The sequence below is a fragment of the Salvelinus namaycush genome, chromosome 16, assembly GCF_016432855.1.
Source record: "Salvelinus namaycush isolate Seneca chromosome 16, SaNama_1.0, whole genome shotgun sequence".
NCBI lineage: Eukaryota > Metazoa > Chordata > Actinopteri > Salmoniformes > Salmonidae > Salvelinus > Salvelinus namaycush.
The window spans coordinates 20,204,982-20,219,536 of record NC_052322.1 but is presented as its reverse complement, the minus strand read 5'-3'; the positions used below and the strand labels follow the sequence as shown (position 1 = coordinate 20,219,536).

Genomic DNA, 14,555 nt, shown 5'->3' with positions numbered 1-14,555 from the left:
CCATATCACTTGCATGGTCTCTCCTCTCCCCTCAGCCTTCGAGTGGCCTGTCATAATCTCATCCACCACTCCTACTTCACCAACCTCATCCTTGTCTTCATCATCGCCAGTAGTATTTCTCTGGCCGCTGAGGATCCAATCAGAGCTCACTCCTTTAGGAACAACGTAAGGCAATTTTTTTTAAATAAATCCCTCTAGATATCTACTCAGCCAACTGTCCGCCCTCACAACCAAGCACTACCTAGCGCCCAATCAATATCTATAGTCTATAACTGGCATTCAAAACTACCGTTCACACTCTCACTCAACTACCATATATCTACCCTCACTGCTCAATGGGTTCAACCAAAACTGCTGTTCTCATACTCACCTTACACTGCCCACCGGGGTTGGGTTAAATGCGGAAGACACATTTCAGTTGAATGCATTCAGTTGTACAACTGACTAGGTATCCCCCTTTCCCTTTCCACCACCAAATAGTGTTTCTGTATTGTTGTCATGATGCTGATGTAGGATATCTTCTATATCTTCAGATGCTTGGCTACGCTGATTATGCATTCACCTCCATATTCACTGTGGAAATCATACTGAAGGTAAAATGTGACCAGATATGCAGATGAAATGAGTCCAGCACTTTTGGGATTATACTATATTTTGGAAAATTACTTCATTGTGAATTGACAATGATCTGCATAGGCTATCTTTCCTTCAGGCAGTATATCTATGTCTATCTATAAACATATATAGGAGTGCACATGGCAGTGTAAATACCATTTAGAATCACTCTTAACTCTTGTGATTTTTCTCCCTCTCCAGGTGACGGTTTTTGGTGCGTTCCTTCATCCTGGTTCCTTCTGTAGGAATGCCTTCAACCTCCTGGATCTGCTGGTTGTCAGTGTGTCTCTCGCGTCCTTCTTCCTCCAGTGAGTATCTGTCGGAATATTAGCCAAGCGGGCTCGAACCTCAGGCGCATAGCTGAAAAGCTTGTGCCTGAAGTCGAGTAGGAGGCCCATTGACAGTATGGTACAACCATTTTCAACCAACCTTTACTTAGCGATACTGTCTTCGTTATTCGGAAGGCACCGGTGTCTCATAAACTTCTGTTTCCATTTGCAGTTGGAACTCTAGAAACCAGAGAATAGATATTAAATTAACTTTTTGTAGAGAGTGAGAAATGGCCTCTCACGTGTAAATCTTTGTTTGTGTTGTTTGGATCGCATTGTGTGACGCCTTATTCTACATGTGGCTGTTTCGCTTACAAATGACTAGTTCCTGCTAAGCTGTTGTGAAATGCCTGATGTCTGGCAGCTAAAATGGTGAGGAAACTCCTCATGCAGCGCAGACATTTCAATTAATATTTTTCTGAATATTCTCAGCTTTTTGGATTCCAGCTGCAACTGTGAACAGAAGTTTGCAAGACACTGGTGTCTTCTGTATCAAGAATGAAGAAAGTATCGCCAAGTAAATGTTGGTTGAAAATAACTGTACCAAGACTTTAATGGACCATCGACTCAACGGCCATCACAAGCTAGTTAGCTAGCTATACAGATGAATGTAAGATTTGATCAGCTATCGGTGTCTGTCTGTCTCTGTCTGTCTGTCTGTCTGTCTGTCTGTCTGTGTGTCTGTGTGTCTGTGTGTCTGTCTGTGTGTCTGTCTGTGTGTGTGTGCGTATTGTTATATATACTGTATTTATTGTGTCTTACGAAATACATACCCTGGCTACACAATACATTTCCCATTTGCAAAGACAATAAAGTTTGAATTGAATTGGTTCTGTCCTAAAAGGGACATTGGAAGGATGATGAACTGCTGTTCCTTTACAGGTCAATGGACAGTATTGGCACTGATTATATAGACATAATACTGTAACAGCACTCTCTGCAGGTCAGACAAGAAAAGTGCTGTGTGGATCATTCCAACACTCGTATCTGCTTCTCCTATACTCTCAGTTCCAGCGCTATCTCTGTGGTCAAGATTTTCAGGGTACTCAAAGTGCTCAGGCCTCTTCGAGCTATCAACAGAGCCAAGGGACTCAAGGTAATCATTTGACCACTTTAACCACCTCTCTCTCTTTCTCTCTCTCTCTCAATCGAATTCAAGGGCTTTATTGGCATGGGAAACATATGTTTACATTGCCAAAGCAAATGGAATAGACAATTAACAAAAGGGAAATATACAAGGGAAACATTAGTAAACATTACACTTACAAACGTTTTAAAAGAATATAGACATTTCAAATGTTATATTATTGGCTATGTACGGTGTTGTAACAATGTGCAAGTAGTTAAATTATGAAAGGGAGAACAAATAAACAGATAAATATAGGTTGTATTTACGATGTTGTTTGTACTCCACTGGTTGCCCCTTTCTCATGGAAACGGGCCACAAATCTTTCTGCTGTGATTGCACACTGCAGTATTTCGCCTAACAGATATGGGAGTTTATCAAGGTTTGATTTGTTTTCAAATTCTTTGTGGGTCTGTGTGATCTGTGAGAAATATGTGTCTCTAACGTGGTCATACATTTGGCAGGAAGTTAGAAAGTGCAGCTCAGTTTCCACCTCAATTTGAGGACAGTGGGCACATAGCTTGTCTTCCTATGGCGGCTTCTCTCAATGGTAAGGCTATGCTCACTGAGTCGGTACATAATCAAGGATTTTAGTCAAGGATTTTCTTAATTTGGGGTCAGTCACAGTGGTCAGGTATTCTGCCACTGTGTACTCTCTGTTTAGGGCCAGATAGCATTCCAATTTGCTCTGTTTTTTGTTTGATTCTTTCCAGTGTAACAAATAGTTATCTTTTTGCTTTCTTATCATTTGGTTGCGTCTAAATGTGTTTCTATCCTGGGGCTCTGTGGGGTCTGTTTGTGTTCGTGAACAGAACTCCAGAACCAGCTGGCTTAAAGGACTCTTCTCTAGGTTTATCTCTCTGTAGGTGAGGGCTTTGTGGTGGAATGTGTGGGCATCACTTCCTTTTAGGTGTTTGTAGAATTGAACAGCTCTTTTCTGGATGTTGATAACTACTGGGTATAGTCCTAATTCTGATCTGCATGCATTGTTTGGGGTTTTGCGTTGTACACAAAGTATATTTTTTGCAGAATTCTGCAGGCAATCTCTCAATTAGGTGTTGGTCCCATTTTGTGAATTCTTGGTTGGTGAGTGGACCCCAGACCTCACAACCATAGAAGGCGATGGGTTCGATAACTGATTGAAGTATTTTTTGCCAGATCCTAATTGGGGTGTTGAGTTTTATGTTCCTTTGGATGGCATAGAAGGCCCTTCTTGCCTTGTCTCTTAGATCATTCACAGCCTTATGGAAGTTACCTGTGGTGTTGATGTTTAGGCTGAGGTATGTGTAATTCTTTGTGTGCTCTAGGGCAACAGTGTCTAGATAGAATTTGTATATGCTGTCTTTGCTACTGGACCTTTTTTGGAACAGCATTATTTTTGTCTAATTGAGACTCACTGTCAGGGCCCAAGTCTGACAGAATCTGTGCAGAATATCTAGCTGCTGCTGTAGGCCCTCCTTGGTTGGGGACAGAAGCACCAGATCATCTGCAAACAGTAGACATTTGATTTCTGAGTTCAGTAGGGTGAGGCCGGGTGCTGCAGACTATTCTAGTGCCCTCGCCAATTCATTGATATATATGTTGGAGGGTGGGGCTCAAGCTGCATCCCAGTCTTAGCCCATGGCCATGAGGAAAGAAATCTATGTGTTTATTGCCAATTTTTACTGCACACTTGTTGTTTGTGTACATTGATTTTATAATGTCATATGCTTTCCCCCCAACACTGATTTCCATCCATTTGTATAGCAGACCCTGTTGCCAAATTGAGTAAAACGCTTTTTTGAAATCAACAAAGCATGAGAAAACTTTGCTTTTGCTTTGATTGTTTGTCAACAATTGTGTGCAGGGTGTACACATGGTCTGTCCTATGGTATTTTGGTAAGAAGCCAATTTGACATTTGCTCAGGACATTGTTTTCACTGAGGAAATGTCTGAGTCTTCTGTTGATGATACTCCTGGGGATTTTTGCTGACCCATATTCCACTGTAATTATTGGGTTCAAATTTGTCTTCACTTTTGTGGATTGGGTTGATTGGGCCTTGGTTCCAAATATTAGGGAAGATGCCAGAGTTGAGGATAATGTTGAAGAGTTTAAGAACAGTCCATTTGAATTTGTGGTCTATATATTTTAGCATTTTGTTTAGTATACAATCAACACCAACTTTTTGGGTTGGAGGGTTTTTATTTTGTCCAGTAGTCGTTAATAGCTGATTGTACATTTTGTAAATTATCATGTATATATTTTTGCTCTTGGTTCTTTCTTATATGTCCGAAAAGATCGGAGAAGTGGTTTATCCATACATCTCCATTTTGGATAGATAGCTCTTTGTGTTGTTGTTTGTTTAGTGTGTTCCAGTTTTCCCAGAAGTGGTTAGATTCTATGGATTATTCAATCCCAATGAGCTGTTTTCTGTCATGCTGTTCCTTCTTTTTTTCTGTATCTCTCTCACTGTCTCTCTCACTGTCTCTCTCTCTCACTGTCTCTCTCTCTCACTGTCTCTCTCTCACTGTCTCTCTCTATCTCTGTCTCTCTCTCTCTCTGTCTCTCTCTCTGTCTCTCTCTCTCTCTCTCTCTGTCTCTCTCGCTCTCTCTCTCTCTCTCTCTCTCGCTCTCTCTCTCTCTCTCTCTCTCTCTCTCTCTCTCTCTCTCTCTCTCTCTCTCAAATAACTGTACAAACGTGCTCTTGTGTCTGTGCTTTTGTTGACAGAATGTAGTGCAGTGCGTGTTTGTGGCAATCAAAACCATCGGAAACATCTTGATCGTCACAACACTCCTCCAGTTCATGTTTGCTTGTATTGGAGTGCAGCTCTTCAAGGTACTTGGTCATTGCTTTTTTGAAAACACTCCGTGTGGTGTCTTCTCGTTATAAAGTAATGTTTGTCTGCTCTGTGTGTTACAGGGAAGATTCTACAGTTGCACCGATGAAGCTAAACACACTCCATATGAGTGCATGTAAGACTATGTTTTGTCTTTTATTTGTCTTTCTCTTAGCCAATGCCTCACTCAAATTCCTGTCATTACATACTATATTTTATTACTAATAAGCATAGCTTTGTGTGTGTGTGTGCGTGCGTTTTGTGTTTTAGGGGGACGTTTGTGGTGTATAAGGATGGGGATATGAATCACCCTATGGTGAGAGAGAGGAAATGGCAAAACAGTGAATTCAACTTTGACAATGTGCTGCAGGGCATGCTGGCCCTGTTCACTGTGTCTACATTTGAAGGCTGGCCACAGTGAGTACCAAGACCACGCATTAGTACATATGATGACTATCCGTTTATTCAGTAAAGCTGTTTTTCTTGTTTAAATCTCTCTTATTATAAACTCGTAGGCTGCTGTACAAGGCCATCGACGCCAATGCTGCGAACCACGGCCCTATTTACAACTACCGCGTGGAAATCTCCATATTCTTCATCATCTACATCATCATCATCGCCTTCTTCATGATGAACATCTTCGTGGGCTTCGTCATCATCACGTTCCGTGAACAGGGAGAATCTGAGTTCAAAAACTGCGAACTGAACAAAAATCAAGTTAGTGATTTTCCTTGAATAACTTATTACGACGCTCATCATAATGACAAAGCTACTGTACCTTATTATCATCCGAAAGCCCTTCAGTCTACTGAGATTGCGAGTTTTCACTTCACTTCCCACCTTCCCTGTGTCTCCTGTCCTGCCCTCCACAGAGACAGTGTGTACAGTACGCTCTGAAAGCCAAGCCCATCAAGATCTACATTCCCAGAAACCCGTCCCAGCTGAAGTTCTGGAAGATCATCGCCTCCAGCCAGTTTGAGTACATCATGTTTGTCTTAATTCTTCTCAACACCCTCACCTTGGCTGTGCAGGTACAATACTGCAGTTCCTACTACGCCCAGTCATAATGTACACATCATGTATATTACAACAGGAATAAGATTGTAAATCGTTTTTTAGAAAGTGATTGGAAATATTTTACATAGTTTATCATGAGGAAGATCAATTCAAATTCAAATAAATGAATGGAAATGTATTGCTATGTGTCTCTGTCCTCCCCCTGCAGCATTATGAGCAGTCTAAAACATTCAACTCTGTGATGGACATGCTCAACTTGATCTTCACAGCACTATTTACCATAGAGATGGTCATCAAGCTACTGGCTCTCAGAACACATGTGAGTTCAACAGGCTTTCACTGGACACATTTTGATATCAATACTGTGTTCTAATGTTCCATGTTCTGATGTTCCGATACCAGATTCTAATGTTCCGATACCATGTTCTAATTTTCCGATTGCATGTTCTAATGTTCCGATACCATGTTCTAATGTTCCATGTTCTAATGTTCCATGTTCTATGTTCTAATGTTCCGGTACCGTGTTCTAATGTTCCAATACAGTGTTCTAATGTTCCGATATCGTGTTCTAATGTTCCGATACAGTGTTCTAATGTTCCGATACCATGTTCTAATGTTCCGATACCATGTTCTAATGTTCCGATACCATTTTCTAATGTTCCAATACCATGTTCTAATGTTCCATACTATTGATGGTGTTTGTGTGTGTCTGTGTATCCAGCAATATTTCATTGATGCCTGGAACTCCTTTGACGCTCTGATCGTTGTGGGCAGTGTGCTAGACATCGTGGTCTCAGAGCTGAGTGTGAGTACTCTGTCTCTCCTTTAGCTGCTTCATGTTTCCTCATCTCTTCCATCTTCAACCATTTTCTTTACGTCAGGGAAACGTGATACTTGAAAATTCTTGCAATATAGGCCTGCAAAACGATTTGTGTACAGTTATTCATTGTAACATCTCTGTTTAACAAACAAATAGCTTTATAAAGCTTGTGTGTATGTTCTGTCAAATACTAAATGATATCTTATGTGTATTTTCTGTTTTCTTCTTGTCTCTGGTATCTTTGATACTTCTCATCAATCCAGGGAGGAGACGAGGATGTTGAAGTAAGACCACGACAGGAAGACAACTCTCTCTCTCTCTCTCTCTCTCTCTCTCTCTCTCTCTCTCTCTCTCTCTCTCTCTCTCAAAAAAATAAAAAAAAAAATAGCATATTTCCTTTCCTCTGTCTCTCCATGAATAGTGTGAAAACAAGCAGCTGTTCTCTAAACCTCGGTGTTTCTCTCCAGGCAATCGAGGCCGCAGCCCAAGCTGCAGCTGTAGCCGTACCCGGAGCTCCACCCGGGGCCAAGAAGGAAAGCGGAAAAGTGTCCATCACATTCTTTCGTTTGTTCCGAGTCTTGCGATTGGTCAAGCTGCTCAGCAAAGGGGAGGGCATTCGAACCCTCCTCTGGACTTTTGTCAAGTCCCTCCAGGTCAGTGCTATGTTCAAACAGATGTCAAGACACACAGACAGAGAGACAGACAGACACTGGTGTATAATTTAGATTTGGTAAATAAAATGTATGTTTATACCTCCCCCTCTTTCACAGGCCTTGCCATATGTCGGTCTACTTATTGCGATGATTTTCTTCATCTACGCTGTGATCGGCATGCAGGTGGGTCTCCTCCCATTCATTGTATCACCTTCTTAAGTCTTTAAAATGCAGCTGGTGACAATATGACCTATGCTCTAACCTTTTGCAGACATTTGGAAAGATTGCTATAGATGACAACTCACATATCAACAGGAACAACAACTTCCAGACCTTCTTCATGTCTGTCCTGCTGCTCTTCAGGTGAGTTTTGCAGGAAAGAGAGGTAAATAGTAGATAGTTAGAAGCTCAACCACAGTCTATTTTTCTCCCCCAGCTCTCCACTTCTATTTCTGCTCTTATTTTTCTCTTCTCTTCAACCTCTCCTCTCTTCTCTACAACCTTTCATCTCCTCTCCTCTCTTATTCCTCCTGTGTCTCATCTCCTCTCCTCTTCCTCCTGTGTCAACTTTCCTTTCCTTAGTCCTAACGTGTGTGCTCTTCCTGCAGGTGTGCCACCGGAGAGCAGTGGCAGGAGATCATGTTGGCAGCGTTGCCAGGGAGACCCTGTGACCCTGAGTCAGACTTTGAGCCCGGGGATGACAACATGTGCGGCAGCAACCTGGCTTACATCTACTTCATCAGCTTCTTCATGCTCTGCGCTTTCCTGGTGAGACAACTGTCTGTGAGAGGTGTCTATTGCAAAAGAGAAATTCATCTCATTGAGACCAACTTGTGTACATAAAGGTTCATTAAAAATATGTTGATTGCAGCCAATCTGAAGCAGACCAGCTGTGATTGATACACTCTGTGTTCCTCTTCTCAGATCATTAACTTGTTCATTGCTGTCATCATGGACAACTTTGAGTACCTGACCAGAGATTGGACTGTACTGGGAACTCATCACCTGGACGAGTTCAAACGAGTCTGGTCGGATTATGACCCAGAGGCGACGTAAGAGACCGCTCTCGCTAAGAGACCGCTCTTTTAGATTTCTTTTCAAATTGAAAAAGGATAAACGGGATATGGCCTTTATTCAGGAAACCCCTTCTGTATCTCTGTCCTCTATCTTCCTTTTACTTCTTACTCTCTTCTCGTCCATCCCTTTCCCCCATTTGGTCCTTTAATTGTGCTGTTTTTGTCTGTATTGCAGGGGTCGAATCAAACATATCGATGTGGTCACTATGCTGCGCAGGATCCAGCCACCCCTTGGTTTTGGCAAACTGTGCCCCCATCGTGTGGCCTGTAAGGTAGGGCAGATCACATTTTAATGTTAAAGGTTGAATAAATGAAACTATAATAAACGTATTAACTTCTAATATTTATATAATTAAATGTTTGATATATGTCAGATATTGTGCAGTGAGAATTGACTCTATTTCATCTGCTTGCTTGTCCTGTTAGAGGCTGGTTGCTATGAACGTGCCGCTGCACAGCGACGGGACAGTCACCTTCAATGCCACCCTGTTTGCACTGGTCAGAACCTCACTCAAGATCAAGACCGAGGGTCAGTCAGGTCACATACACAGAGTGTATCATTCACACATTATTATTTAGTGCAGTGGTGCTTGCGGCCTTTACTCCTATGTTTTTAAAGGTCTTGTGTCTCTCCACTAGGGCCTGTTGACCAGGACAACGAGGAGCTCAGGGCCATCATTAAGAAGATATGGAAGCGCACTAAGCCCAAGCTCCTTGAAGAGGTCATTCCACCCCCTAGAGGTAAACCATAGGAGGTGCCATTTCAGCCAACTAGACAGACATATTACCGTATGCTACCGTATAACCACACAGACCACTCTAATGGTAGTTTATGCATTTTCAAGTTACAGAAATACAGGTTTCTTTCTGTATCTCCCTATTGTCTGTGTTTTTTTCTCTTAGTTCGTCTCTATCACTTTCCCATTTGCCTCCTCCCTTTGTTTAAGATGTATTTATTCCCTGTTCTCCTCCTCTGTTGCAATTCTTCCTGACTCAGGGGAAGAGGTGACTTGTGGGAAGTTCTATGCCAGCTTCCTGATCCAGGACTACTTCAAAAAGTTCCGCAAGAGGAAGGAGCGGGAGAGGAAGAAGAAGGGAAAGGACAAGAAAGACTCACTCCAGGTATACCAGTTACCTGTTAACTTCTCTGGGATATGTGGGACGCTAACGTCCCACTTGGCCAAAAGCCAGTAAAAATGCAGAGCACCAAATTCAAATAAATTACTATAAAATCAAACTTTCATTAAATCACACATGAAAGACACCAAATTAAAGCTACACTTGTTGTGAATCCAGCCAACATGTCTGATTTCAAAAAGGATTTACGGCGAAAGCACACCTTTGCGATTATGTAATGTCAGTACATAGCCACAGAAAAACACAGCCATTTTTCCAGCCAAAGAGAGGAGTAACAAAAAGCAGAAATAGAGATAAAATTAATCACTAACCTTTGATGATCTTCATCAGATGACACTCATAGGACTTCATGTTACACAATACATGTATGTTTTGTTCGGTAAAGTTCATATTTATATCCAAAAATCTGAGTTTAGGCGGGACGCTACTGTTTCACTTGGCCAAAAGCCAGAGAAAATGCAGAGCGCCAAATTCAAATAAATTACTATAAAATCAAACTTTCATTAAATCACACATGAAAGATACCAAATTAAAGCCACACTGGTTGTGAATCCAGCCAACATGTCAGAATTCAAATAGGCTTTTCGGCGAAAGCAAACAATGCTATTATCTGAGTTAGCACCATAGTAAACAAAGAGAGAGAAGCATATTTCAACCCTGCAGGCGCGACACAAAACGCAGAAATAAAAATATAATTAATGCCTTACCTTTGACGAGCTTCTGTTGTTGGCACTCCAATATGTCCCATAAACATCACAAATGGTCCTTTTGTTCGATTAATTCCGTCGATATATATCCAAAATGTCCATTTATTTGGCGCGTTTGATCCAGAAAAACACCGGTTCCAACTTGTGAAACGTGACTACAAAATATCTCAAAAGTTACCTGTAAACTTTGCCAAAACATTTCAAAATACTTTTGTATTACAACTTTAGGTATTTTTTTACGTAAATAATTGATAAAATTGAAGACGGGATGATCTGTGTTCAATACAGGATTAAAACAAAGTGTAGCTAGCTTTCTGGTCACACGTCTCTAACTAACAGTACACTTCCAGTGACCCTCGTTCAAGATGGTTGTACTTCATTACACAAAGGAAAAACCCTCAACCAATTTCTAAAGACTGTTGACATCCAGTGGAAGTGGTAGGAACTGCAAGAAGGTCAATTAGAAATCTGTATTCCCAATGAAAACCCATTGAAAAGAGAGTGACCTCAAAAAAATAAAAATCTGAATGGTTTGTCCTCTGGGTTTCGCCTGCTAAATAAGTTCTGTTATACTCAGACATGATTCAAACAGTTTTAGAAACTTCCGAGTGTTTTCTATCCAAATCTACTAATAATATGCATATCTTATCTTTTGGGGATGAGTAGCTGGCAGTTGAATTTGGGTATGCTTTTCATCCAAACGTGAAAATGCTGCCCCCTATCCTAGAGAAGTTAACACGTTGTGGTAAACCGTGGGGTGTTGGGTTGAGCGTGCAGAGATTGACACAGAGACAGGGAGGCTTTAGTCCGCAAAAACAACTTTACTAATACAGAAAACAACATCCGGTGAAATTGCAGAACGCGAAATTCAAACTAAAGAATTATAAATATTTAATTTTCATAAAATCACAAGTGTAATACATCAAAAATAAAGCTTAACTTCTTGTTAATCCAGCCGCTGTGTCAGATTTCAAAAAGGCTTTACGGTGAAAGCACACTATGCGATTATCTGAGGACAGCGCCCCGCATACAAAAGCATGAAAAACATATTTCAACCAGGCAGGTGCGCCACGAAAGTCAGAAATAGCGATATAATAAATGCCTTACCTTTGATGATCTTCTTCTGTTGGCACTCCAAAAGGTCCCAGATACATCACAAATGTCCTTCTTTATATCCATAAAAACTCAGTTTAGCTGAGAAAAACTTCAGTCAATAATCCACCCAGTTTCCCTCCATCAAAATGCATCAAACTTTTACAAACAAGTCAAACAACGTTTATAATCAAACCTTAGGTACCCTAATACGTAAATAAACAATCAAATTTAAGACGGAGAATCGTTATTGTCTTTAACGAAAAAAAATACCAAGGAACGCACTCTCTTCCACGTGCTTGGAAACACTACAGCCAAAATGGGAGCCACCTAGAATAACTACAGTTTCTGGCTAATTTTTTCCTAAAACCAGCATGAAACTCTTTCTAAAGACTGTTGACATCTAGTGGAAGCCCTAGGAACTGCAACCTGGGAGGATTTCACCTTGTAATAAAAGACAGCCATTGAAAACAGTGGTAGGCTGGATTTTTTTGGGGGGGGATGGTTTGTTCTTGGGGTTTCGCCTGCCATATCAGTTCTGTTATACTCACAGACATAATTTTAACAGTTTTAGAAACTTTAGAGTTTTCTATCCAAATCTACCAATTATATGCATATCCTAGCTTCTGGGCCTGAGTAACAGGCAGTTTACTTTGGTCACGATTTTCATCCGGACGTGAGAATACTGCCCCCTACCCAAGAGAGGTTAACAAAGAAAATCACTGAGGTTTGGCTCGGTCCTTCTTCACTCCTTTCATTTGGTGTCGGTCTCTCCCCATTCTCTCTCACGGTGTGCCACTGTGCTCCTTTTATTTGGCCTCCATGGCTGGTTGGCACTTTCCTCTAATTACCTCCACTTAGAGCTGTCTGTGTCGGGGTGCCCAGCTCCCGTCTTCCCAGCAGAGGGAGCCAACGTCGCCTCACGTACCTCCCCTCTATTACCATCCCCCGGTGTAGACCTCCTGGGATACCACAACGTGTTGCTACTGTTTGGTGTCTTTGTGTGTGTGTTTGTGTATCACACTGTGTGTGTTTGTGTGTCAGGCAGGGCTCAGGTCACTGCAGGCACTGGCCCCAGAGTTGCATCTGGCCTTGGCAATGGAGGGAGAGGATGAGGAGGGTGTGGAGGGAGAGTTGGATGAAGAGTTCTTCAAGGTAAGTGATAGACTGTCATTAGTGTATCAAAACAGTATATACTGAAGTGATTGGTCTGTTCTCTGTGTTTGACTTTGCTCAAATAAGCAAATATCACATACAATAGGTAAGCATAATAAATGTTTATAATATTTACAACAAAAAACTGTTGACTGTATATTAAAGCAAATCTCTTTGTTTCCCCCTCCCTCCAGAATGACAACGTTTTCGAAGATCCTGGCACCTCTGCCACAAGTACTCCATCCACCACTCACATGCCAGCTGACATAGAGGAGGGCACCACCACTATCTTCATGGAGCCCTTCGTCGAGCCCACAATATCCAGCAATGTGGTCACAGAACAGCCATTGTCAGTCAGCGAGAAACCAGAATCAGCTCTCTCATCCTTTGATGTAGTGATGGAACAGCCCACGAGATCTGAGGCCATCCCTCCACCAGAAGACACACCATCCCCGCCCCAACCAGCCCCAGCCGCATCACCACCAAAAGATCCATCCCCTCCCCAACCAGCACCAGCCGCAAACCCACCAAATGCCCCATCCCAGCCCCAACCAGCCCCAGTTGCATCCTCACCAAATGTTGCTTCTCCACCACAGGTGGTTACTCAATCCCCACCTCAAATAGTGTTAGCCCCACCAGAACCAGAGGCACCTCAAATAGTTTTAGAGGCAGCCCCTGCCCCACCTCAACCAGAGCCATTGATGGAGGGAAGAGGAGGTGAAACGTCCACTACACAGCAGGTGTACTACCCACAGTACCCAGTGGGCATGCCAACAAACAACGGGTGAGTGGAAAAGGGAGAGAAGAGGATCTGGGTGAAAGGGGTTGAAGAGTCAGAGTGTGTGTGTGTATTCATAAGTGTTCCCTTTCCCTCAACTTCACAGGCATGTGTATCAAGAGCAACCTGTAGCATCCCCTATCCCGTCAGAGTACATGCAGAGTCCTACTCCTAACTTCACCAATGGGAGAGCTGCAGGAGTGCCCTACGCCAATGGAAACGGCATGAATGGGAACATCTACAATGGCGGTACGAATGGAGGTAGTGTGAATGGAGATAGCATCACCGGAAGTAGCATGAGTGGCTACACTGGCAACGGTTACAACGGAAATGGATACAATGGAAACGGCTACAATGGAAACGGTAACGGATTGGAGCAGTATGTCCGGAGACGTGTTCTTCCTCCCACTCCTGCAGGTAATCATCACACGGTCTCAGTCTTTCTCCTCAACACCAGTAGAATCAGTAGAACTAGAAACACCCAGTGATCGTCTTAGTACATTTCCATGTATTTTCCCTTCCAGGTCGCAAGCCGCCCTCCTTTAACATCCAGTGTCTGAGGGCACAGCATAGCGCGGATGACATCCCCATCCCTGGCACGTACGAGAGTAACTCGCCCCCATGCAGATCCAGACTGGTAAGACACAGACACATGCAAAAGAATAGTCAACCAATGCTCACATGAATCAGAGACACATTTTGATTTGGTGCCAAATTTGGAATTGAAAGCATTTGAATGTAATAATAGAAATCAAGATTTTAATCATTGTCCTCCATCCTCCTCCAGACCCTTGACTCCCGCCGCAGCAGTGCCTCCTCCATGTCCTCTGCCTCCTGGGCCAACAACGGAGGAGGACATGCAGGGTTGACGCCAGGAGCAGGGGTGTCGGCAGCATCAGCAGCAGCAGCGAAGAGAGGGCGTCTGCTCTACGCCCCTCTGATGCTGGTGGATGAAGCCAGGGGCACCAAGCAGGTGTGGGGAGACAGGACCCAGGCCACCTCCAGCCTCCCTGCTATTGCAACCAGGCCCAGTGGCTGGTACCCTGGAGCCCCAACACTCCCTGTGCCCACCCCCCAGAACAGGAGCTACACCAATGGCAGGGTGCCCTCCCAGATCAGCCAGAGCCTCATAGAGAAGGGCAGTGCAGACAGCCTGGTGGAGTCGGTAAGTGATGGATGAAATAGTATGTCCTGATGAGAGTAAGATAAAAGTCCCAAGGCTACATACTGCTT

The 14,555-nt window shown here is 42.9% G+C and overlaps 1 protein-coding gene across 1 annotated transcript in view; it reads left to right on the top strand.

Annotated features, from left to right (window-relative positions):
• The window catches only part of LOC120061553 (voltage-dependent L-type calcium channel subunit alpha-1D-like), a 31,200-nt gene that overhangs the window by 16,200 nt on the left and 445 nt on the right, over nt 1-14,555 (top strand). The window contains exons 18-42 of the mRNA XM_039011468.1: nt 36-165; nt 534-593; nt 817-923; nt 1,953-2,040; nt 4,779-4,886; nt 4,971-5,023; nt 5,158-5,304; nt 5,403-5,604; nt 5,760-5,918; nt 6,113-6,223; nt 6,626-6,709; nt 7,192-7,377; nt 7,495-7,560; nt 7,649-7,740; nt 7,986-8,145; nt 8,302-8,429; nt 8,629-8,725; nt 8,880-8,982; nt 9,093-9,194; nt 9,451-9,575; nt 12,434-12,544; nt 12,739-13,328; nt 13,429-13,739; nt 13,847-13,959; nt 14,110-14,487. Of these exons, the coding sequence (XP_038867396.1) occupies nt 36-165; nt 534-593; nt 817-923; nt 1,953-2,040; nt 4,779-4,886; nt 4,971-5,023; nt 5,158-5,304; nt 5,403-5,604; nt 5,760-5,918; nt 6,113-6,223; nt 6,626-6,709; nt 7,192-7,377; nt 7,495-7,560; nt 7,649-7,740; nt 7,986-8,145; nt 8,302-8,429; nt 8,629-8,725; nt 8,880-8,982; nt 9,093-9,194; nt 9,451-9,575; nt 12,434-12,544; nt 12,739-13,328; nt 13,429-13,739; nt 13,847-13,959; nt 14,110-14,487 (3,811 nt within the window). The remainder of the gene's footprint in view (nt 1-35; nt 166-533; nt 594-816; nt 924-1,952; nt 2,041-4,778; nt 4,887-4,970; nt 5,024-5,157; nt 5,305-5,402; nt 5,605-5,759; nt 5,919-6,112; nt 6,224-6,625; nt 6,710-7,191; nt 7,378-7,494; nt 7,561-7,648; nt 7,741-7,985; nt 8,146-8,301; nt 8,430-8,628; nt 8,726-8,879; nt 8,983-9,092; nt 9,195-9,450; nt 9,576-12,433; nt 12,545-12,738; nt 13,329-13,428; nt 13,740-13,846; nt 13,960-14,109; nt 14,488-14,555) is intronic.